Below are 26,838 nucleotides of genomic sequence, written 5' to 3'. Positions count from 1 at the left end.
TGCTGGTTATTCCTAGGGTCAGCAAAAGCAACACGGGAGGTAGGGCTTTTTCTTGTAGTGCTCCTAAATTATGGAATGCTCTGCCTTCGTTTGTCAGGGAAGCTGGGACTGTTACAGTTTTCAAGTCGAGACTAAAAATGCATGTGTGGACTATAGATCCCAGCTTGTGATGTTTAGCTCAGTTTTCTGCCAACACCAGCATGGGCACGGTTTGCTATTAAGCTATCTAAGTGGCACCATATCTAAAGTAAAATGAGTACATTAGCCTTATGTACAGTATATAAATGGAGATTCAATGACTCTTTAAAAATGAAGAATGCTTTTAAAATGTATAGTGTGTCCCCACCATTTCCTATTCCCTATTTTACAGCTTGGGTTTACACCTGTAAATTATTTTCATTGTTAACATCCTGACAGCTTTTTACACTTATAACTTTAAAGTCTGTTTCAAAGTTATTTTCAAAATGGGCGCATTGTTAAACCGGTAACACAGCAATAAAGATCCACGATGTGGTACGGAAAAGGAAAGCCAGATCTTTACAGGACAGATCTTAAACCTCGGTGCACTGGCCATTGTGAAAAGATCTTTGAAGCAGACTTTAACGTTATGTGTAAGAGGTTGTCAGGACATTAACAATGAAATGAAAAATTTCAGGTAGGCCTACATTATTTAAACAGTTGTAGCAACATGTGGAGACGTATAATGCTATAATTTTTTGGAATCCTGCTACTTACTCTTTAAGCCTTTGCAATCTTAGGCCACAAAAACAGCTTGGCAGACAACATCTTCTCTGTTTTCATCAATATTTCTTTTAATACATTTTTTTTTTAGATAGATATTCAGTAAATGTAGAAGCATACATAACTTTGACTGAAGATGTGATTTATTGACATCTTTAAATTTCACATTAAACTGATATGATTATAATTTATGATATATCTAGATCCCATTGATGAAAGGGACATTTATTCTTGGAATGTACTTTTTAATGTTGATCTGAAAATGTCACTTATCATTATATCAAGGTTGAGAAAGTATGGGGTTTAAAATAAATGCCAGTAATTGATTCTGTTTAGAATCGATCTTGACTCCAATAACACATATTCTCATACTGTTCAATGTGTATTTGATTTTGAAACTTATATATGAAATTCATGTAGTCTAAGTACAGTATATTAGATTTTGGAATTGATGTTCTTGTAAATACTTCTGAATTTCTTCAAATTTGACAGGCAGTGAGCTCAAAACTGAACTGTTTTCTTCTTGAAACTGAATTAGTGTAGAGATTTATTTAACAGGTCATATTGAGCAAAGGTATTTCTCCAAATGTTTGTAAACTCATATAAAAACTATATACAACAGTGAAAAACTGCAGTGGACTATCATGCTGTGACAGAATGTGAGTGTTACATTTGCCAAATTTTGACTGCATTACTTTAGATATGGTAATTATAAGATTGTGTTGCAAACACTTTTGGAAACCGAAATTCTGCAGCTTTGATTTCCGCTCCCCTGTTTCTTTGAAAGCAGCAGCTTGGGCTGCAGTGATTGTTTGAGATTCCAATGCCTTGCTGTTGATTGGATCCTATGTATAGTTTCAGCTTGGAACCCTTGAGGTCAAATTTATTAAACATGTTAAACAGGATGAATAAAAAATCAAGGATTATAGTATGTGGCTTACAGTAAGGTCATTTTGAAATGCAGAACACTGCACAGACTAACCCTCTATAAAGAAATGTACAGCAGTACTATTTTTTTTTCCTATTCGAACTTGCTGAATTCAGCTGTCACGGATTTCTCAAGTTAAAGAGATCTGTACTGTACTGCTCGGTAACCCATTCATTCATACTCTGTCTAAATAAGTGTCACTTACCCTAACAGTTTAATCCTCTTTTTCCTGTAACGAAAGGCAGTTAATTCCATTTAGAACAGTATCTGTACACTAGAAACTGAAAGACCTCCAGAGCCTCTGCTATAATCAAACTAACCACCTGGAGTTTAAAAGGATAAAGACCTGACTGCCAATATCTGACCCTTGGAACACTCTATCTGGCAAACCACCCAGGTCTCCTGGCAACTGTCTAGGCGCTTATTCCAGCTGAGTCACTAGGCCAACTATATGATTTACATTTGCCATAATACATTTTCTTTTGCAAACTAGTGATTATATGCAATGAAACAACTTTATAGTTCATAAAATAGCTCAATCATAAGCATCTGAATGTACAGTTATCTTTAAAACAGACACTTACAAGATGGTTTCCCTGAGGAGTTAACCTTGGAATGGCCAGCTGACCTCATTTTCTTCAGTATTTTATTTTGTCAGTATATCATTCCTATTGGACTTATTTTGATAGCTGCCACACCAATAGCTGACTTGTTATACATAACAGGGAACTGCAGAAAAAGCAGTCAAATAAAACTTCCTGCGATTCATTGCAGGGGATTGCTGTCTCTTCTTTGTTTTATTTTTAAAGCAACAGCCTATCATTTTTTAACATCACAATCGTAATTACACTGTTATGTTCACTGTAGATGTGTGCTATGTTGGAGGTGTAAGCTATGTTTCTTATTAAATAATGCCCACCAGTAATTGTAATAATTAGCAATAGAAACTTTTCTGCAGTCTTCCAGAGAGGCCATGGTACCAAAACCAAATGAGGGTGATTCTCCAAGGAAGCACCTGAATTAGCATCAGTATTGGAGTACATTGTTACATTGGGTAAGGAAGTCCACTACTAGTGCTAATGAGGGTCTGTGAAATTAGCCCTATATTTATCAACAAATACCTCTAAGAGCCCTGTGTTAATTGTGAAAAAAATCATATTCATTTATTGGATGGCTGAGGCCCTGTCTTTGTTGATAAAGCTCCCAAAGATTTTGGACCAGTACTCGGAGACAAAGTGCTCTCGAAATCTCATTCATCACCCAAACTTGGGAACAAATTACTCTTCAAAAAAGCTGTCCTGTAATCTGTGAGGGTGGTTTGAAAACAGCAGATGGTGGTGCAGTGTTTTTTTTTTTTTTTTTTGTATTTTTTATTATGAGTTTCTGCTTGGTCATGGGAAAAGCATGTAAAATTGTGAAATGATCAAATTTCTAGTTTGTTTTATTTGGTTTAGATGCCTGATTTAAAACCTCTGGAGTGTACTGAGTGAATCCAGGTCAAGTAATATAGTAAGTAAAAGCAGTTTGTGAAATTGATCTCAACCCCTACTGGAGGGTGAGCTGCATCACAGTTCATAACTGCAGGTTGTTTCACAGTAAATTGGAGAAGCCCAGGATGGAATCATCCCTTCCTGTAATTGGAGGATGCAGTTTCTTCAAGGTCAGGATTGTGGTGAAGTATGTGTGAAGGGGTTCAGTACTACTGCTGTCTGCTTTTTCATTAATTATTCTTCGAATGCTGTCACCTATGCTGTCAACTCATCATCTTCCACGAGATTCTCATCACAAGAGAAATCAGAATAACGCTTGTCTCTGTTATTTTCCCCTCCCTCTTCGGTTTTCTGGGAAATGGCTTGACAAGGAACAAGAAGCCTCATTTTGTGCCTCATTTTGAGGTTAAAAGACACTTTGCTGAACATTAATGAAGACATATTGTGGCAGACTCTTTGGCAACAGTGCCTGGCTCCAAAGCTCAGCTAAAACACAGGCGGGTGAATTATCCACAGCTGCAAATAACACGCTCATTTGAGTTTCCTTTCCATTTCAAAAACAAGCAGCTGGCTCTTGGCGTTTTTTTTCGAGGGGGGGGTTCAGAGCTAAACCTTCCGGGACCTCGATTGGCATTATTACAAGATTTGTACTGTAGTCAGCTTTGTGTTTTCTATAATAAAGACAATGTTGTTCACATATTATTTAGGTGGATGTAACTATATTCTAAGAAAAGAAAACTATCATAAATAATCTGAAGCAATGCCTTTTTATACTTTTAAGTATCATCTTAGTCATTTCCTCTTCTGATGACTTTAGATGGAACCTGGTAGAAACCCATAATGACTGAATTAATCTGAAATTATGACTTGTGACAGACTGACAGCTCTGCAAAAAAGCCTGCAAAATATGTTTCTTGATGGCGCTTAACTTTATGAACTATAAACAGCTGTCATTTTAAGGGAGTCTTGATGGTTTTATATTGCAGTTGATACAAAGGGTAAAAGGTTAGTGCCACCCTTTGTAATGGGCCAGTTTGCTTCCTGGGTGACCGTCTAGTTCTCCTATCTTTTATAAAAGTGTTTTTCAATTTGGTAATCTTTATTTCTCTGAACAAATATGTAAAATGATTAATTATGTCAAAGGTAATGCGGACACTTAATCTATTATTATGAAGATTAATTTAATCCTATATAAACTTTATCAGTCACCGTAACATTCATGTTAATGATGCAGTTTAGCAACTTCAGATTGTCCTGAATCTAGCTATAAATATACTTCACAGCAATGACACTGTCTCTCCATAACAAGACAATATAGGCAATGGTATGCACAGTTTGCATGGAATGGTAATCCAAATCTCATATTTGTTATACTGTATGGAAACGCTAGGTAATACATCATATGGAAACATTCCTATAGAGGTTGGCCTTTTAAGATTGTATTACCTAGTTTCCCCCAGCAGTTGAGAAAGCATTTTTTTTTTAAATGAAACTTTCTGATTTGTATTTTGAATATTAGTCATATGCCTCCCAGGCTAGTGGGGGAGCCTTTTAAACACAGACCCAGCCTTGCTACTAAGTGAATATTGTGTAATACAGCTGAACACTCAATGTGGGACGCAGCAAGGTTATGTGCATGAAAAAAAAACACTTGTCCAGGGGAATTGATCCTGCACAGCGGTTTAGATGTACATTCATGTGGTGCCAAAATACTGCAGAAACATCTACATTACCAGGACCAGCTGCACGTGAATCTAATGCTAACTTAAATCACACAGTTATCCAAAAATGTTAACTTCTAATCCTAACCTTCAGATTGCAAAATTGCTATTCAGTATCCTCAGGGGTACTTTGACATATTTTTCTTTATACAGTAAATCCTTTTCAGAGTATTTAGTACCAGATGCTTGATCATGAATCACAAAGTTTCACATTAAGCTTAAAGATAATTATGAAGCAGTATAGTAATTAATCCAAATGTGTGTTTGTAGAATTTCTGTGGTTATGTAAAAATTATGTAAAGATAGGCTAACTCGATATTTTCTTTTAAATGATTCAGAAAATTACGTTTAAAATAAATGTCCCATGCCTTTAAACAGAACAACACTGAAGATAATAAGTGTCCTATCTCCCACAATGTGTCCCAATTTATCCCTATACTACTTGGAGTGTGATGATGTGTATAGGTTTAAACATTGGCTACGTTGATAAAGTAGGCATACCAGTTGATAATAGGTTGATGTAATGAGTAGTAAAAGAAGTAAAGACAAAAATCCAAACCAAACAGCTAGACTGAAATGGAAATGATTAGGCTGCAATATGTATCGTCTTAAAAAATGTAATTTAAAATATGTTACTATGCTGTAAAGATGTGGTCAATATAAAGCTCATATATAACGTAACCTATATAAAAATGTATAATAATAACAGGTATATGTAAAAATGTGGACCTTGGTGGTTCTATAATTGCTACTGAAGGGAACATGATGTCTATCCCAAGGCATGTAGATATATGCTTTAAGCTGTTAAGATGGCCCTATTAACAACTGGAGTGTCTGAGTAGTGTTCTGCGGTATTTCGGTATATCGAAATATCATGATACAAAAATTATATGATACCTAATATCGGGTTAAAAAAAAAATATCGATATATCGTTTTTTTCCGATTCCGTCTTTTTTTTGGTGATATATCGTGTTTTCCGGTCTGGCTATTTTTTTTTTTTTTTGAGACTTCAAAACAACACTTTAATTGTGTGCTTTAAAAACGATATGAACTTTTTTGCATATACCGGAAGAAACTAACTTTCCTGCGCTGCGCGTTCTCGGAAAATTTAATTACAGTACTGCCCAAGTATCAACATGGCGGACGCGGGAGAACAGCTGGTTTCTAAAGCCAATTCCACTGTAGTGTGGAACTATTTTGGTTATCCATTAAATGAAAGCGGCAATCCAGTTGAAGGTGGACATCCAAAATGTAGGAGGTGTTTGAAAGAAGTCAAAAACAAGGGAGGAAACACCACCAATTTATTTAAGCATTTATCAGATCGCCACCCCAATCTCTTTGTTGAAGTGAAGCGACAGCATGTAAGTTAGTTACAGTTAAAATAGTTCTACTTTTACTGTAGTTCTTTTGTTCTACATATTATTGAGATTCTGTGAATTACATCTCGCCTTAAAAATGTAAATAATGCACCCAATTAGTATTTATATGTGTGTGTGTGTGTGTGTGTGTGTGTGTGTGTGTGTGTGTGTGTGTGTGTGTGTGTGTGTAAGAAGTTGAAATAGTACAATACTATATAAAAAAAAGCACTGTGTAAAGAGAACATAGGAACGCTCTAAAAGCGGATCAAAATGCCGTTCGTTAGTTCACCAAGATGCAAAAATATATTTTGCAGACGTGTCATTAAAACGACTCCATGTTATAAATTGTTAACACTTTATATATTCCTTGGATTTTGTCGTAAAACATTTTTTTTGTGTGTGTAAAACAATTAGCTTTCATGCTGGAAACGGACGTCTGATTGTTGCAAGTTCAGCACAAAAACATACAGTACAGTACACAGTACATAGGCTGCATAGTCCCGTCCCCCCGTCCCCCCCCCCCCCCCCCCCATGTATACAGTTCAAGGCGTGCATACGCGATTCAGCAGGTAAACGATGTGCTCTAATCTATAGTTGTAAAAGTCTTTTGTCTAATTTATTTTCTTAGCAAAATTAACATCCACGCTCGCATGATGGTCTGAATAAAATTGCGTAACATTTCCTATGTTTATAGTGCACTGCAATGTTGTTTTGAAGGAGACGTTTGGCTTGAATAAGATGAAACATAATATATTGAAACACAATATATACAGAAAATAATGTCTCTTATACTAAGCTTTCTTTACAGTTGTATTTAATAGTCGGTGGCAATGACTTTGATTACACTATTTTCTGTATTTCTTATATAAAAAGAGAACTTGTTTCAACAGAAAATAAAATTAAAAAGCAAGCATTCCACCATGCTGTAGCATTAAGTGAGTTTTAGCCTCTACCACACTTTGTACTTGCGAACATTTTTATTTGACAGCCATTTAACATGTAATGGACATAAAATTCAAAGAATCGTGATAATATCGAATATCGTGATCTTATGCAGGGTATCGTATCGAGGTAGCCTAAATCAGGTATCGCAGAACACTATGTCTGAGTGCCATGTACACTCCAGGTGACTCGTTACTTTATGTTAATTTGATGTTGCAGCAAAGAGTTTCTCTAAGTAGATGGTTCAGTTCACCAGCTGGCTGTAAAGTGATTGATGTTGGCAACAAAAAAAATAAAGTACAATGAAGTATTTTAAATGGTCTTTATGCTACTTATTGGTCATAGAAACGTTACATGCATTGGTAGTAAATAGCAATGTATTACTCCCTAGAGAGGAGAGTAGTGCTACAATAAAAAAGCTTACTATGTACCAGAAAATAAACTAGTCATTTGAAAACTCCTCCAGTCATAGATGTTTCTCAGATACATATTTATTAGGATAAGTGTGATTGGCTTCACATATACTTCTCAATATTTGTATTTAGTAAAGACACGGACAGCACATATCTATTAACAGGCCTTGTTAAGGGACATTATACAAATTTTGCCTATTAATTAGTGCTTGCAGATTTTAACGCAGCTAATGCCAGTATTAAGTTGTCAACCTTTAAAACTGTAGTGCCTCTTCTGTGATAATAGCTGTGAAAAGGGTGTTAAAGAAGCCTTCACACTCCCTGAAAAAGGCTTTTCATGGTACACTGATCAATAGGACATTAATTTGTGTGCACTCCCATTTAGAAAAAAAGAGGCATTAGATAGCATTGATTAGAAGCCTTGCCTCCAATGCATTTTGAATATGAACAGAAAGTCAATAAAAAACATTACCTTAAATGAGCATTTGAGTATAAACCAACATGCTGGGTATTCCTATGAAGGCAATAAAAGTGCTACATAGAATATGGTTATGCCCTGTGGAAAAAAAAGATGGCTTTTCTCTTTGTTAGCAGAGTAACCTTTTTTCTATTAAAAAGGTCACTTCTGTTTTATAGTTATGGTCTCAATAAAAAATACAATCAGCGATAATAAGATTCCCCCTTGCTCTGTGATTTTTACCGGCCCCTTGTCCTTTCCTGACTTGACTTTTGAGGTAAAGCAGGCATACCGAGAACATATTAACTGTTCTGTTGGTCCCTAATGCTTCTTAATTATATGCCTAAATGAATTTTACAGTATTGAAACATACTATCACCGGTTAGGTGTTCCTAGAATGAAACACACCCATTTGGAACAGTGCAAAATTCCAAATAATTGTTTTTGATTCCTAGAATTTACATTTTAGCAGAGAATGTGCTTCACACCATAGGAATGCCTCTCAGTTGCAGGGCTGTTGTCAGTCTCATTTACACCAGGGGATGGAGTTTTTTTTTACTGTGTGGTGGTGCAAAGAGCCTTTGCAGTGAAAGGAAAAATAGCAGACCTGGTTTGCACCAAAATATATCTGTAGTGATGTTTCTCCCCCCCCCCCCCCCTCGGACTTAGTCAAAGTCAATGACTTTAATACATCACATAAGCATATACTGTAGCACCAGGAATGATACAGGTATAATGTATTTATTAATTCTGCAACAAATGACACAAACAAACCAGCAACTTCTGTAACTGATAGAGGGGGGAAATAAATACTTTATTAAATGTTTTCCCATTAATAAAAAAGGATTTTCCGATATCCTGTAGTGTACAGTATGTAAAGAGTATTCTCCATGGACATTCATGGAGTACTGTGCAGTAAGGATGGCCAAATGACCGACAAGCCCTTGAAGAGCGAATGGGTTGTTTACAGCCATCCTCATGCATTCAATAATCACAGCATTCCATGTACTTTCGTATAGTATTCTGTTTATAAATCAATTGGAAATGATGGGAAGTAAGGTATGTGTATACCAAAAGGTTTAACCATGGACGAAAGTTCAAAACAGCTACTCTGTACCCTCTTATAGCACCGTCCTGTTTAATGGCACACATTGTCCTAAAAGATTTCACACAAGAAAGGCTGAGAACATGAACTACTGTATTTCTTGGTCTTTATTTATTTATTTATTTATTTATTTATTTATTTAAGAGTACAGCTGTAAAAAGATATAAAGATGTCTGGTATTGAGATTTGAAAAGATTACACGGCATTAATCCCTAATGACTATGTGGAAAGCACAGGGGTTATTATGCTTTGGAATTAAAAGAGTTCTCAAAGCTGGACCAGCAGCCAAGTCCTGATGATGGGTTATGGGGTTTTAGAAAGAAAATGAAGTGGAAAATATCCTGCAAATTAGCGTTCAGAGGATTGATCTGTGGCACTGCTGCTTTTTAAATATCATCTGATTTTTATTTTTAGGTCAAGCAGTAGCCATTTGTTCCACCATCCATCTCAGTTCTTTTAGGGTATTAATATCATTCACTAATATACACATATGTACTGTTTTTGCTCACAACATACTAATAAAGTGAAAAACAGTAACTGTATGCAGTTATCTGGTAATTCCACTATGGGCCATCAGACCAGACTACAGCTTCATACATAGAGATGCATCACTATACACGCCCTCTAATTGACACTTATCCATGGTACAGTATGTGACTTGACTTGAGACCAATGGACCAAAGTCTGAGCAATGTACAAATCAGTGGTCGCCCCCCACCCCCCCTCCAAATTAGCTGTGGAAAAGTACCTTGTTCATACAGCAATACTGTTAGGCGGAAAGAGGAAACAATTTTAGGAAATGTCAAAATCCATGGCTATTGCTGGAAGGAGAATTGACTTGAAAAGAGATACAAAGTGGAACTGTGGTACTTGTGTGAATATGGTGAATTAATGTTAACGTATTGTATTGTTGTGTATATATGCACAAATATGTATATCTGTACTTTTAAAGATGCCTGTTATGGTCAATAATTTAGTTGAGGCAGTGTGACAGACGGCCTCTACTGGAAAATAGTCGTGGTGTGTTGAGTATACAGTATTTGTGTATTTCTCTCTTAGCCCAGCTGATGAAGCTGACTGTTTTTAGCTCTACTGGCAAGAATCCACCTGAGACTAGTTATTGCTTTAAACGTATTCAAATGTGTTAAAGAAGGCCTTTCAGTATTTTCAGGTGCTGTATTGAAAAAATGCTTCAAACTTTCCCACACCCATTCGTGTTCTTCACTTTTCTTGTCTCAGTGTTTTATTTGCCTGCCAAGATTCATCTCTTTACCATAAAGCCCTGCTTGCAGCCTGTCCTGTTATGCAGTTTTCAAATTAAATCACAAAATCTGATCTGTGGTATTTTTTTCTTGAGCTGCACAGCCTACTTGTTTACCTAGTTGATGTATGCTGTATAATGCACCATGGTCTTAGAATAATTTGAAAATATTCATATTTTATGTTTTACAAAGCAATGCACAAAACCAAGAATTGGAATTCACATATACTGGTGAACCCAATTCAATAACAAAACAACAACGACAACTTCAAAAGAGAAAGCTCAGACTGACATACAGGCTGACATATAGGTTTGACATACAGGCTTAGATGCCTCCATATGCCCCCTGATTCTCATACTCATAATAACATGTGCTAAAGAAAAGTTTTTGCAGTGTGTTTCCAGCTGCTTAACAAATTCCGATGAAACTTACTAAGGACGTTCACTAATATAAGTGATTGAGTGAGGGAGTGTGTGGAGGCATTTGTCTGGTCTAAAACTTGGACATACTTTAGCACAAGCTATTGAGAGTATCAGAATCTAGGGGTCACCTGTCTGTCTTTATATCAGACTTTTACATGCGCACACAGTGGATCTGTTAAGGTGATCTACTTTGTCTTGCTACTGCCGTGGCAGGGAATGAATGTCACTGTTACATTTACGGCAGCCGGTATTAGGTTATTTCTAAGCTGTTGGTTACTCTGATAAGCTTTAAATCCTTTGTTTGATTACAGTTGTGTAATTGGTGTATGTTCAGTAAAGACTGGGCTTTGCATGTTCTCCCCATTATAATGCTATACTGTCTAAATCGCTGCCATTTCTTTTTTAATGCTCATGAACTCTGCGCTGCTATGTCGCCAGGGTCAAGGACTGTGCTGTAGAATAATCACATGATATCCGTGCAAAGAGAAACCATCCATTTACTGTGCTAGGAATTGATAAAGCTCTGCCTTTGGAGAAAAAAAAAGTGCAGCCTGTGCTGAAGATGAAAGAGTGTTATTAGTGGAGCATTTAATCTCCCAACATCTGCTCGCTTTGTTCCATTAGCGGAGGAAGGAAGGAGATGTAGAGGAGCAAATCAAGAAGTTTCGTATTTTTTCTAGTCTGAAATTTAGAATTGCATCCAAGGTTTGGTTTACAAAGCCTTCAGAACAGAACATACCCTTTTTAAAATACTGAGGCACTTTATTCAGGTAGTGAAGAACAGGGATGACAATAAGATTACTTTGGCCCTATAAAGAAGACATCTAATGGTTTTTTGCAGGAACTGAAAAATGTCAGTGTGTTCCAGCAATTACTGTATTAAGCTTGTCAAAGTCTCTCCTGTCTGCTGATGTGCTGTGCTGGTGGAGAAAAGGGAGGCAGTTAATTGTACCCAACAGCCCCCTGCTGCCCATCAGCACTGTGCAGAGGAAAGCTGTCAAGCTTTTATTATCCCATGTTGTGGATGTGTGAATCAGGCAGATAACAGAATATGATCTAACAGAAACATTATCAAGTAATTTGCATTCTGTAGGGAATTGGTTTAAACGTCCATTTAATTTGTTGCATTTACAGTTTTTGGACACCTAGTGGCACTGTGTGCCCAATTTAATCCCAGATAAAAAAAATAAATAAATAATGTAGTACAGTATTTAGCCACTGGGTGAACTATGCTTTGCACAGACCCCAGTGAATGTAAATACTGGTAAAGAAACTGATTAGCAAGACTAATATCGGTATTCTTGATTTTTGCTGGTTCCTTATTTAATTATATGTATGCCAACGTTACCTTCAGAGTTTTCCCTAGAACAGGACATTCTTGCACACAAGAGGACTTCCTTTCAATAGTGTTTTCTGTTAAAACACACTGTAAGCCTGTGAATGTGATTTTAAGAGAGAGAGAGAGTATTTTCCTTTTCTGCAGCTATGTGAAAGGGATAAAAAGCTTTTTGTTTTACACCATAAATCTCCACATCACCATATAGATGATCCTTATCTGAATGCACAGTCCCTCGCTTGGACAGATAGGGCTGTATTTGCTGTAGGCATTAGGAAGGATTGTTCCTGCCAATAGTGTGTGCTACTGATTGCCAGAGCTTTGGAATGACAGGTGGCACAGATTTCTCTCCTTGGGATTTTAACAGACAGAGAAATAAACATCCTCCTCTTCAAACTAATAGTCAGATTCTTAAAAGAGCTGAGTCTTTAATTCACACATAACAAAGATGAACAAATGTTGATTATTAATAATCCCCATCTTGTTGTGACTTCTGTCTACTAATGTTTTTAATATTATTAATAAATGGCTGTGTTCCTAAAAATAATAATTCTAATAGTAACCTGGTAACATTAACCTGAATGGATAAGCTTCTAAAACTGTTTTCTAGAAACAAGCATTTATAATTATTTGAGAACATATTTAAATTGCTTCGCTATTCCAAACATATCTGTCTTTTGTGGGCAATGAAAATCCAATTTCCCCGCATTTCTGGACAACTAAGTCATGCCCACGGGACAACCTTTAATCTACCACCCACTGCAGAGCAGGATTCATTTTAATCCAGAAAGATAGAGATTTGTTTACTCTGGCTTTATCAAAAAGCACAAAACAGAAAAGAAATGGGATAAACACCACAGAGTGAAAGAGTACATAGATTTCAGGTCAAAGCCACCTGTTAGCAAAAGCTAATAATATTGTGCTAATGCCATTTTAATGACTTTTGATTGTTTTAATTGTGTGCTAATTTATTCATAATGCACATATTGTGACACTGAGATGCACTGTGTCTGTATGCAAGTCATTACTCTATTGATCTGACAGGTTTAGGAAACAGAAAATACTTTGCTTATTAACTCTGGCTCTTAACCACTTCCCCTTAATTTATTTCCAAATAATTGGCTAAGCTGAAGTGTCTAGGTCATACACAAGATGTTGATATTGCTTAGTTTATAGTTCTAATCTTCTTCTAATAAATGACAGAAATAACCAGGCTTATTCTTAAAAAAAAAAAAGTATTTACTGTTTTCAACCATAACCTGAATCACTTGGACCCCATTCACTGGCCCTGGGACACCCCCGTTCACATTTGTGTTTTTAAGGTGCCTTTGCGTGTTCACATATGTGACTGAAAAGTAGGCCTAAAATGTGGCAAACTGCTTGTTTTTTTTATGGAATGATTGCCTGCACTCAGAATGGAAGTGCTACCGGGCTAAACAGTAATCCTTTTGTAGCAGATGTTTCTTATTAATATATTTTTTTTCTTCAATGCAGCACAGTAGCAATTTTATGGTATATATTAAAAAAAAAACATATAGACTATTTTGACTTACTGTTATGGTGTGTAACAGGGTGTTGGTCCGAGCTTACTCCCTCCCACAATCACATTATTCTCTCAAGAACGCGGGAAACAGCAACTTGCTAGTGTTGACGGATATAAATGTTTATTTTCGTAATGGATACTTCACTCAGATTGCAAATGACTATCAAGTTGTACACAATGACTGACATTCACAAGACAAGATCACGACTGACCACCTAATACTACTGCTCCCTCCTAAGGAAAGACATTGCATTAAATAGTAATCATTGTCGTTATTATTCTGTAGTCCTTAACCATTGCAAGTAAAGACTGAACATCAGCATTACCCCTTCTCTTGGAAGATTGTGTGAATGGGGTATCATCTGATGTCACCCTGTATCCAGGATCGACTATGCTGATAGGCAGCAACCTGTAATGGTGACTGCTGACAGTCTATAAATCAAATCACAGAGCAGCCAGCAGTGGTGACTTCTGACTGCTTTAATTTTTATGCTACAGTTCACCACCACATTGGGTCCTGATCTTAAAGATCTTTATAAGTACTTGCATGGTACTGTATCAAAGACCCCAGTCAATACCAGACTTCAGGCAACACCCAGCATGTTGTCAAGGGGTTTTGTTGGAGGTGTTTCTATCAGAAATGTTCTGTTTATATTATGAGGAACTATTTATACATCAACAATATCCAAAACACATGTTTTTATACTTTGTCACTATTTAAAAAAAAAAAAATAATAATGCTATCTGCTACATGTTACTTTGTGGATATAGTGCAGTTTAATAAATATGAAATGTTATTGTCTTTATGTGTTGCTATGTGGCTTCACATTCTATTTTCAATAATAATAAAACAGGATGTATATTGACTGCATTTATACATTTGCAGGATGAGCGCTTGCTGTATTCCTGCCTGTATTCAATTGAAACGCTTTGGGACTACATAGAAATAAAATGATCTACTGCTGTAGAGCAGAGCGGTTTGAGGAAATTACCCATGTAAAATATGACATTCCATCTGACGGCCTGCCATGTAGGCCATTTCAAAGGAGATACTTGTTTTGAATCTCCGGTTTGTATTTCAGTTCTAATATCGTGCCACTATTCAGTTATAATTGTGTTTCAGGAAATGTACACAGAACGGCACAGTGTATTGTCAATTACGTATAACAGTAGCGTAAACATGGCTTCTCCTTGATGTTTACAGGTACATCTGCGTTCTGCAGAACGACTCAAAGACCTGTGCTGTGCTAATAGAGGAACCTTCATCAAGGTGGGTCAGCACCTGGGTGCACTAGATTACCTCCTTCCAGAGGAATACACAAGCACGCTGAAGATCCTTCACAGCAGGGCACCCCAAAGCAGTCTGAGGGAGATCGAGCAAGTTATCAGAGAGGACCTGGGAAAAGAGGTTAGATTCTCTGTGTACTCATGAATAAATAGACGCTATGTATAAAATAGCAATATATAAAATAAAAACCTTAAAGATCATGTGGTATACCACAAATAAAAAACGTGTACTTCTGAATTGGCAGATCTACAGATCACTCTAAAATATTTAATTCTATTTCCTGTAACGTGCATATAAACACCGTATGTTATGTATTACTTTTTTTTATACAAATACATGATTTATTTTTTCCGATTAAAAAAAATCTAACATTGTGTAATGTGAATAGAAAGGGAATATTTTCTGGAAAAAGGGCATTTTCAGTTGGTGATCCTCCTTACTTGAAGCTGTAGATGGACCTTTCATGCCTCGTTGATTTCAGTGCAGCAGGAGAATAATCTGTGCCGCACTGTGTCACAGTAAAAGTCCCTCTGCTCCCGCTTCCTCTGCTCGTCAAGATGTGAACTGTTGTGTTGTTCTAATAATGAGGGGCAAAGATAAATTATTTTCAGTTTGCTCTGTTTTCCAAAAATAGCTTTGCTCTCGATGGACAGTCTGACCTTTGCGTATTTCAGTCTAAACATGGCATATATAATAGAAAAAAAAGAAAAACATATTGCTTGTATTTTATATTTCAGATTTAAAAAATCAATATATTGTTATTATTATTACCAGTAAATAGTAATAGTACTAGTAGTAATCGTACAAGTAGTAGTTGTAGTAGTATTAGTCTGATTAGTAGTAGTATATTGAGTTACTATAAAAAAAAAACTGTGAATCTGAGTAGTATAGCAAGTAACACAACATTCAAGATAACATTTTATGAATTCATGTTTTGTTTTTTTTACTTTATCAATTTAATAACTAAGTATAATACTGTAATTTCCCTGCCCCCACCAACAATTTCTCTATATGTTCCTTCATTGTTACTCAGCAAGCAAGTATTGTCTTTTCATGTCTGATAGTAAGACAATGCAGACCTTGCTGGCCTGTCCCTGCACTGCCCTAGCACTGTAATTGGCACTTGCCAGCTCTTTGTAGCTAATTACTGGCAATGTGTGTTGCAGTGTACTCCGAGCTCTCTCTTCTTGTGGATGTCCTTGCTCATAAATTCCTGTGGCAGTCTCTGTACAATCATGATGTTTATGACAAAGGTCGGGGAGACGTGCCTCACCATGGATTTGTCAGGTCATACCTAGCTTAAGGAAAGGCCTTGTAACAGTGGGCTCATTATAGAGACGCTGCCTGGAAGGTAACTCATCTGTATCTGCATGGCTCACTACCTCCAGTATGTGATGTTCTGGAGAAGCCGCTTATTCAAAATATGTGTTGGATCCACTCAGCTTTTCAAAATAGGGATTTGGTTCTGTTACATTTTATACATAAAAAGAAACAACAACAGCATATTATTATCATTATTATTATTATTATTATTATTATTATTATTATTATTATTATTATTATTATTATTATTATACAATTAATAATATTACAATTGTTAATAATAATAATAATAATAATAATAATAATAATAATAATAATAATAATAATAATAATAATAATAATAATAATAAACATTTAATTACAGAAGTATATTCTTTGACTACTTAAATCATTAACTAATTTGCATCATTTTAATTGAAAATAAGAACAGTCTGCTTGAGGGACAGACAGCTGCGTCTTCAACATATTTGTTATTATTATTTGTTTATTTAGCAGACGCCTTTATCCAAGGCGACTTACAGAGACTAGGGTGTGTGAACTATGCATCAGCTGCAGAGTAACTTACAGCTACATCTCACCCGAAAGACGGAGCACAAGGAGGTTAAGTGACTTGCTCAGGGTCACACAATGAGTCAGTGGCTCCTATGTATTTGTTGGATCTGCTCTGCTTCAGTAATTAGGGATTTAAACCTGTTAGATTTATACATAACAAAAAAACAATAACATTATTATTATTGTTATTATTGTTATTATTATTAGTAGTAGTAGTAGTAGTAGTAGTAGTAGTAGTAGTAGTAGTAGTAGTAGTAGTAGTAGTAGTCGTCGTAGTAGTCTCAGTAGTAGTAATCAAACCCAACTGACAGATGCATCGACGAACAATTGAAAGTAAAATATTGTGACTTATACCTGGGTAAAAATCTGCACTGATCACCTGATCAGTTTTAGTTCAATATGTGTTGTTTTTTAAGCCATTATTTTTTTCTTCAATGTTAGGAATTGAATGTTGGTGATATTTTTGGAACCCCTCACCCCCCTATCAGATGCAACACCAGCAATGCGCTTCAGATTTTACACTGAATTGTTTTTTTTAGCCTTTACAAAATGAGGTCTCTCTAGTTTAATACAGCATTCAGAAAAATCCTTGTGCTGCAGCGTGACATAATATTGTGTTTCCCAAACCTGGTTCACTTCTTTGGTAGTTTATTTCAAACGAGCGAATACACTGTCTCAAGCTATCCAGCATGTCTGTCTCAAAAGATAAAAATGCAGAAAAAGATATAAACTACCATTTTAGAATACCTCACAACTAGGAATTTTTATTGTTTTCAATAGTATCTTAGAAGAGCTGCCAACATTGGATGTGACATCCAATCAAGATTGTCAGATTTGTACGTGAATATTAGAGCATTGTTGACAACTTTTCCTTCTATCACTCCTTAAATTGGAGTTCTCTGTGCTTGCAGATAAATAATGTAAATGCTTTGCTCTTCTAAGTGGATTCAAGGTATTTTGCTGTCTTGTGTACCAGATATTTTAAGACACATTTCTTTTTTTACAAGATCTCACAATGCACTTCACTGTCCCTTTTGCAGCTACATCTGAATATAATAAACTCTCTTTTCATGTCACATCCCTTTAGCCGAAATAACATGTCACTTGAGCAGAAAGCAAAAGCCTGAACCATATACCGAACCTACTATTTATAGCTACTATTGTTGGTTCTCATACATTTCTCATATTAATAGCATGTATTTCTTTCCTAATGTGCTGCTGCTGTCTTCCAGGATGTCCTTGAAAATAGGATAAATGTCTCATAGATCTTTGCTACTTAAATAGATTAAATAAGTAAAAGCTTTTATTGCCTAGAGAGGAGCCTCCGGAAGATGTTTTTTTGGGGGGGTGGAGGGTGGAGTAAATTAAGAAGCTGAAAAGCTGCACTACTAAAGAAAAAAACATAATGGATGCACTAAAGCTTACTTAAAAACGAAACAAAATGGTTACCATTCTCAGTTGATTAACTAGTAGTCTCATTACACAAAGAATGACCTCATTAATCTTCAGGAAGCCAGCAAAGCTGAAACAAGCGATTTCTTCCCTAGATGATGAAACCAAGCCCTGAATTGTTCAGCACATTAATCCCCCACAGCGACAAAGCCCAATGCAGAACCCTGTTTCATTACTTTAGACCAGCAAACAACAGATGGCACGCAAGTCTCAGTGTGCTGCCTTGTGCTTGCACTGCCGTTATGTAAGATGGGGGCTTTTAATGTAGCTCCTGCTGCATTTCAATTATACACCAGCCAGCCGAGCACATAAATGTGTGTAATTCTCCTAATGATATGTGTCCACGTGCTGGCTTATTTCAGCGTTGTGGATTTTTCATTTCTAGCAGTAGCAGGCTGGATAAAAAATAATAATAATAATAATAATTGCCAGTGTGTGAAACAGTGATTTATTTTCTCACACATACAGTTCACTACAAATGTCAACATTGCTATGAGTGTCAGCACTCTTGGAAGACAGATGTTTATAACTAAAAAGCCATTTATTTCCACTAAGTCATATACCTACATTGCTAGAGAGAGATATTGCTCTTACTGAATGCTTAAATTGTTCTACACCTCGGCTTTTAAGAACTTATCAAAAGATAAAATATCTCACCCCAGTTGGAAGGATCTACACCTAAACTGAAATCCAGTATAAACTCTTTGTTATCTAAAAATCCATCTTTTTTTGCATTGTGCTTAGGTATGATCCTTAGACATAGCCAATGCTCTACTGGGGGATAGAGAGTCTTTTAGTCTTCTCAGACGGCTTCCGTTGATTCAACACACGGTCAGAATGCTCTGGGACTTTCGGTTTTATAAAATTATGCTCTTAGTTCAGTATTTAGCAGAACAGACAGAGAAACACATGATGTAATTGGAACGTGATAGTCCACATTAACGATGGCTGCAGTTCAGGCGGTAAGCAGACCTGCATCAATATTCCCAGTGCACACTGGAAAATATTAGCATTTTATTGAGACCTACAACAACAACAAAACATGGGACTGATTTCACGACTCACATAGAGGTTCTTTATAAAGGTATTATAGATTTCTTTCCATCTTATTTATATTAATCAGGAATTTAATCCTGTGGTTTAAAAATCACAATGTACAGTCCTAAGAAATCGCATGCTTCACTGCTATAGAATATAATCTGAATATAATAAATGCTCATTTTCCTGTCAAATTCTTTTAGATAAAAATAACATGTCATCTTAGTTCAGCCTTAACTGTACTTTACCTACTATGTTTAGCTGCAATTTCCAATCCCACATATTACTATAATAGCATGGATATCTTTTCTAATAACATCTCTTTAAGGCCTGAATATTTATCCTTATTTCAAAAGAGATTTGTACCTTGCACTTTGCACTGGTAGTTTTGCTCCTGAATGAGAAAAGTTTATTGACTAATTTCAGACAGGGAAACCTACACAACATTGTTGACATTACAAAATCCAAAATATATAGTAATTTGCAATTGTAGTAGAAACAAAGAACAATGAATTTGTTCAACATAATGTGTTAAGTTTTAGAACAAACTAAATGCAGTATTAAGGACTCCTGTGTGTTTGCATCATGCAATGTATCTGACCCTAAATACAATTTAGCCTAAATATTTATTTTCTCAAGTACTTATCAGAAACAAGGTGCTGTAACCTTAAATACCTTTTAAAAGGAAACAACAGTAAATATGGCCCAATGGTCCAAGCACGTTGGTGCCGCTGACCGAGTACATAAACATTATCACTGCTGTGCTGTGAGTACAGCCCTGCTAATCGTTTACTGTCTTCTGATGCACTGGAAACATCACAGTAGGCTCACTTGTCTAGTTTATACATGGACTATTATAGTGATGCTGGGATTTCCCAAGTGAATCATCTGTTACTTCATCCATGTTCTAACTGTTGTACAAGTGGCATTTAAAATGTGGTCTGTAGTGACTCCCTAGTGTTCCATGCATTTAAGTTTTTTTACATTTCCAGTACTGCACAATCATTTAGAGTATATTACAATAATTTAGGGTAAGATGCACAGTGTATTTACATCTGGGATATGTTGTGGGTTCAGTCCCCAGTGGGGGACACTGCTGTTGTACCCTTGAGCAAGGTACTTTACCTAGATTGCTCCAGTAAAAACCCAACTGTATAAATGGGTAATTGTATGTAAAAATAATGTGATATCTGTATAATGTGAAATAATGTATAATGTGATATCTTGTAACAATTGTAAGTCGCCCTGGATAAGGGCGTCTGCTAAGAAATAAAAAAAAAAAATATATATATATCCTATTATGTTTTAATGCTTTGATGTATTCATACTTTTCATGAGACAACATGACAGCTTTATCAATTAGTGCTAAATGATTTTATTTCACATCAATTCATTTTGCGTTCATTTTGTACTTCACACGCCTACAAAATGTAATTCATGCATATTAGCTCAGTTAGCTGAGTCCTTGGAGTGGATTTCATTGTGTTTCCCTTTGTGGCACTTTCAAACACTGAAATATCAAAGTGTCACTGTTTTTGCTGCTCTCTGCTGCATTCTAACAAATAATAATAATAATAATAATTCTGCAGTTGCTTTGTGCCTTTGCTTTCAGCACAGTGTTGAGGGAAAACATGTGTGCCTAAATGTTTACATCACTCTGTTCATTTTATCTCGATGATGTTCAATATTATTTATCTGTTGCTTTATATACGGCTGTGTCCCAGTGCAGTGGTGAGACTGTAACAGGGGACTTACATGGCTTGATATTTCCATCCCTTTATGCCTTGCTTTATTCATTTTCTCAGTGGTACACCGGGAACATCTTTTAATGTTCAGCATGATGTCGCGTCTCCATTATGTATTGCTTTGTGTCTGCGCTTGGTGCAGTCCTGGGAACAACAGCATTGAGCACTGGCGTTCCGAGAGCATTGTCACATTGTGCTAATGGTGCTCCCTGAGGAAAAAATTAAAAAAAAAAAAAAACTCTTCTGTGCAGAAATCTGATGTCTGTGACAATTCACTGACCATCTGTGGGGATACATGTGCTTTAACTAACATATACACACAAGTGTTTTTCTTCCCATCCAGATGAGTCATTGCAAAACAGTCATTTTGAACCACATTGTAGCATTAGAAACGATACAAGAATTAATCCTTGGTGGCCTTGAACGTTCTGTAAGACATACAGGCTTTCTGTCTCCAGCCAGTCCCTGCTGCTTGCTAAGACACATATCTTATACAGCTAGCGCTACTGAGTGTGTGATTGACTGGCTTAAAGGTGTACATTTATTAATATCGAATTACACTGGGTACAAAGCAGGCGCTCTCACTGCCCCACACCCCCAAGATCATATCCAGTATATTGTGATCAACTGCGTTTTTCAACCCATGTGTACATCTTTGGTTGGCAAATATTTATTATTGCATTCAAAAGGTCCTATTGTCTTTGGTAACATTCAGGTGATGGAAACGTCACTCCCTGATGTATATGTTGGTATTGGCGTGTTCAGGATAATGTTCTTATGTGTCTCAAAGGAAAATAAATCATAGAATATATATGATTTTTCACACCATTAAGTGAAACCCTTAACCCATTGAGACCATCTGGCCTATTCCTAGGACCTCCACAGTCGAAGGTACTTGTGTGATTGCTCTTTGTGTATGACAGTGGGCCACAACGAGTTCATGATGACTATTCACATGCATCCCCCTACATACAGTGCTTTGGCACTTTTAAAATAGCCTTCAAATGGGGCTTTTGACAGCTCTCAGGTAATATAAAACTGCAAATGGAAGGTCTGGTTCATGAGTGCATAATGCATTTCAGATCAGTACAGGTGACAGCAGGGTTAGTATGTAATATGGCATAATAATGTTGTAATGTACTGTAATTGTTTTTGTCTTATTCATTGCACTGTATGCAAAATGTATAAGATACTTCTGGTATGGATTCTGGTCAGATGAGGCAATATAAGATATATAACACAAAATCTAATTCTTTGGATGTTGCAGCTGTACGTACAGTATATATGCTATTTTTCCTAATCGTTAAACCATTTACTAAATGAATCCAGTAACTGTATTTTTGCAGGTTTAACATTCTTTCCCTTTTATTGATGAAGATCAGAATTCAGGACCTCAGATTGGTAGGCCACAATACACTGTCTTTAACGTACTCTTACATTTGAAGTTTGGCCTCATCACTGTTTAGGCTCACCTGCTGTTTTTTGACGGAATTCACAGTTGCTCTTCCTTGTGAAAAAGAACAGCAATGCATTTAAAAGTGTGATTTTTTAAGTAAAAAAAAAAAGAAAGGAAAATGTCTAAAAATGTAATGGAATTTCACACCACTGGCTGCTCTCTCTCGCAGTGAAAATCTGCAATAACTCATTTTCGCCGGAGGTATTCAAGAGGTGTTGAGCTTTTTGATCTCATGAGAGAAACATCATTTCCACACTGCTGAGATCAGAATATTACCAATCTAGGCCTAACCTTTTACGGTTCAGCCTCCCTTAAGAATACAAATGAAAAACAGTTAAGTCATAGGGAATAAATGGCACATATTTTGTCATGACTGGCATTTCATGCTATGGTAAACTGGGGGAGCCTCGTGACAAGGGGGGGGGACAATATTCATTCTTTTTGACACAGAAATTTAAAAATCTGTAGCATGCATTTTTGTATTAAAGGTTGTATGCATATGTTAGTTTTTTTTTTAGGAACGGTACAGGTTATACAACTCAATTGTATTAATTTTTCTACATGCTGATATCTTTAAAAGCAGATATTACTGTGTGTTTATAGGTGTGGAAGTTTATCGAAACAGAGCTTACCTTCTTACCTACTTTGATTCATTTCTTTATGCTCGTATATGCAATTTTAGCAATACAATTATTTTAAGCATATTTCCTCAGAAAATGTAAACAAAATATTTCCATAAAGCATAGCTGTGCAGTGTTGCTTCATCTGACATAATGTTTTGATGACCATAAGCAAGGCCATGGTGAGGACAGATGCTTAAGATTATTTTAATGCTAAAATTGCATATACAAGCTTAAACAAATTAATTCAAGTAATGGGTATAAAAATTAATCAAAGTAATGGGTTTAAAAAAAACAAAAAGAAGGTAAGCTCAGTTTTTGTTCTTGCCGATAAACACTTTAAGGAAATAAAAATGTTTGACCCTACGTTTTCATATATTGAAACTTTATTTTGTCATTTCTACCTGCTTCACTACATCTTGTATTGGACAGTGTGGGGATTTCTGTTTTTTTAGGTAATGATAATAGAACATGTTGTATTTATTAGTGGCACAGATTTTATGCCATCCACTACCATTCTTAAATTTCTGTGACAGTGACACTACATAGTATGAATTAGCCCCTTACAAGGGTTCAACATTTGTTCAGTGTTTCCCGGCAGCTTGAATAATACATAGCTGTGTACCCTGCTGTGGTAGAACACGTCTTCAAGGTCCTCAAGGGCTAAAACCTGCAGTTCATTGCAGAAAATGGAAACTGTGAAAACATTTGTTTGTTTGTGTGTGTGAATAATTGCCCAGGGACTATTTACTTTGTACAGCCATAAAGGAAAGGGAAACTGCAATTGACTGGATACGTTATTGCTGAATGTAAAACTTTAATGCAAATTCCAAAACTTGTACTCATATGGTGATTGCAGCAAAGTGGAGAACTAATCAAGGGATGTATAATCCTTTTGGTTTGCAGAAGGCCGACAGTATTCACGCATTAGATTTGTGTTTGCAATCATTCCGAGTGGTTCTAGGTTCTGTTACTCCAATACTGTCTTTACTTCGCTTTGTGCTTGCTTTGAGCTTGATTGCAAATGACTAAATGCTGGGACCGAACAGCTTTCCCCATTCCAATCAATATTATCTTTCAACTCCAACAGCCACATCATCTCTACATACAGTATATAGATAGTGTTGGTGGGACTGGCAGTGCTGGAAGCTCATAATGTTGCATAAAGTCTGTTCAGTCCAGGTATTTTGGATTCTCCAGCCAAACTCAAAAGAAGTTCAAAGCCAGATGAAGGCTGATTTAGAAATGATTGCAACACAACGCACTGGAGCCACAAAACCTAGAGCCACCCAAAATGCTAAAATAGTAATGAAAATACAAAACAGCAACTAAAATGGCATTTGAAGCTGCTTACTGTTTAACAGTTCTATAAAATCTGCATAATTAACTGAAGTCAGTAAGTTGTTCACTTTAATGTTCAGTTCAGACTATGCACTGACCAGCACAATTTATCCGAGTAAGATCTGACAGTGTCTTAGATCATGATGAAGTGTGCATCGCTGTTTTTATAGCCTTCTTGGTTGTGGTTGTGTTGCTGCATGTCATGCTTTGTCATTCGTAGAATCATTCACACTTGAAAGATTTTTCGAACTAAATATTCCCTTGCATATGTTTGATTTACATGACTCACTAACCTGGTGAAGAGTTTGGGGAAAATAAAGCAAAGTGGGAGGAGAATTTTAACTGCTTACAGAACCCATATCATACATCAGCCTAATGTACTGTACTGTACTGTACTGTACTGTACCACAAAAACAGGGTCTCTGGCTATGATTTTTTTTCTTTTACACTGCCCTTAATGAATGGTATCTTAAGTGCAGTTGATTTATTGCATATGGTTAATAGATAATGTTTAATCTTTAAAGTACTAATCTGTTTTTTTTATGTTGATTATGAAAGGCCCAGCTGTGCCTACTTTCCTATTCATAGAATTTATTCAGCGGGGCTGTTTTACAGCCTATTCAGAGTGTGATTTACATCCCAAACAACTGCTGCTGTAACAGGGGCACTCAGCACACTTGCATTTGGGTCTGTTTGTTTGAGGTCAATTACCATTTAATATTTTTAACACATTATGTAATGCTTTTTTAATGGTGTGTATTATTTACAGTGTGTGAAAAATAATAGATAGTGAGGTTCCAATAGATCTATTAGTTCAGTTGGAGTGAAATTACCCACATATAGGTTATCTGTAGCCACTTTGAATGATTTCTTGAGTCCATACTCAAGTTAATATTTCCCAGCCACTGCAGCATTGTTTCTGTACTTGTAAAAATAATATATTATTTACATCCACTTTGCGTTATGGGGAGCTGTAAGTGTATGTCTTACAGTAAACATTATATACTACTGCAAATGGCTTTGGAATGTTCTGTACATTTATATTGACAGACATTTATAATTAGCAAAAGAAGGTGCAGGTTCCATTTGACAAGAAGTTCAAGTGACATTTTGGAAAAGCTTTGTAACCAGGTCAGCAAATGAAGAGAAAGCTTACCTAACCTGCCTAGGTTTACTATGAATTATAGCTTTCAATGTACAGTAGTAGTTTAAGTTTAGGTAGCTACTGCTTAAGTCATGCAGTAGCATTTTAATAACTGAATGTGTAATACTTTTTTCTGAATGCCTTTTCTGTATGTAAGCAGTTAAAAGCTTTGTTTACACTTCATTTGGAAGGACTTATAACTTTAAAATCATCTCTCTCTCTCTCTCTCTCTCTCTCTATCTCTCTCTCTCTCTCTCTCGCTCTGTATATATATATATATATATATATATATATATTTTTTTTTTTTTTTTTCTTTACCTCAGCCCATGTAGACCTTTCTGAGGAGTTGTCAGGCATGCATTCTCAGTGTAATTTAGACAGTAATTTCAAGATCTGAAATATATATAATGACATCATCATTTAAGTGACTTTTTTGTTGAAATTAAAAACAAAATACTTCTTTCAGATGTAGATTTTTGTACCCTGAGTGGGCCACCAAAGTGTACCTTAAAGGAAAGTACACAAAGACAGTCATTATTGCAAATTGTAATTACAGCATGAATGAATGATTTTCCTGAGCCATAGTAATTATGATTGTACTTTACAAAATCTAAGAACATCCAATGACTCAAACTTAAATAAGTAAAAAATGTGGCTATAGAACTTTATAACATACTGTACTGTATATCAGAGCTGTCCAACTTTTTTTGACTGAAAGAGACATATTGATGACCAGTGGTATCAAAAATCCAAAATAAATAAAACAAAAAGTACTTTTTTTGAAAAAATGGACTAAGTCATTGGTCAGACTTGATTGTGCCTTGTTACTCCTTTTGTTCGGTTGGGTGTGATATTATCAGTATAACATGTTACAAAATAAGAGTCATTTTTAGAGAGTCCCAGATCAAGAGAAATGTTTGTGTTTATTGACGGTCCTTAACCATAGTCAAGGAGATGACCCAAAATGACCACTGTGCGTAGTTATGTGATGTACCCAAGAAACACCAGAATAGTGTTTGCTTGCAATTATAAGCGGGGAACAAAACAGGGAAGTAATTTAAGCAGCACTTCCTTTTGGCATGGTGGTCAAATACCAAATTTATGTTTCAGGGGGTTTTGATAACAGATGAAAACATTAATTTTGCTGATGTGTCTCAAAA

The 26,838-nt window shown here is 36.0% G+C and overlaps 1 protein-coding gene across 4 annotated transcripts in view; it reads left to right on the top strand.

Annotated features, from left to right (window-relative positions):
- LOC117417707 (aarF domain-containing protein kinase 1-like) overlaps window positions 1-26,838 on the top strand; it is a 114,538-nt gene that overhangs the window by 25,531 nt on the left and 62,169 nt on the right. For 2 of the 4 annotated variants that reach the window (XM_058991763.1, XM_058991764.1), the window contains exon 4: window positions 14,924-15,127. The exons of 1 other annotated variant lie outside the window; for it this stretch is intronic. In XM_058991763.1, coding sequence (XP_058847746.1) covers window positions 14,924-15,127 — 204 coding nt within the window. Of the gene's footprint in view, window positions 1-5,912; window positions 6,243-14,923; window positions 15,128-26,838 lie in introns of those variants that run through there. One more of the 4 variants, XM_058991762.1, reaches the window with a different exon arrangement.

Source organism: Acipenser ruthenus, chromosome 18 (genome assembly GCF_902713425.1).
Source record: "Acipenser ruthenus chromosome 18, fAciRut3.2 maternal haplotype, whole genome shotgun sequence".
Lineage (NCBI taxonomy): Eukaryota > Metazoa > Chordata > Actinopteri > Acipenseriformes > Acipenseridae > Acipenser > Acipenser ruthenus.
This window is presented reverse-complemented; position numbering and strand designations above follow the sequence as displayed.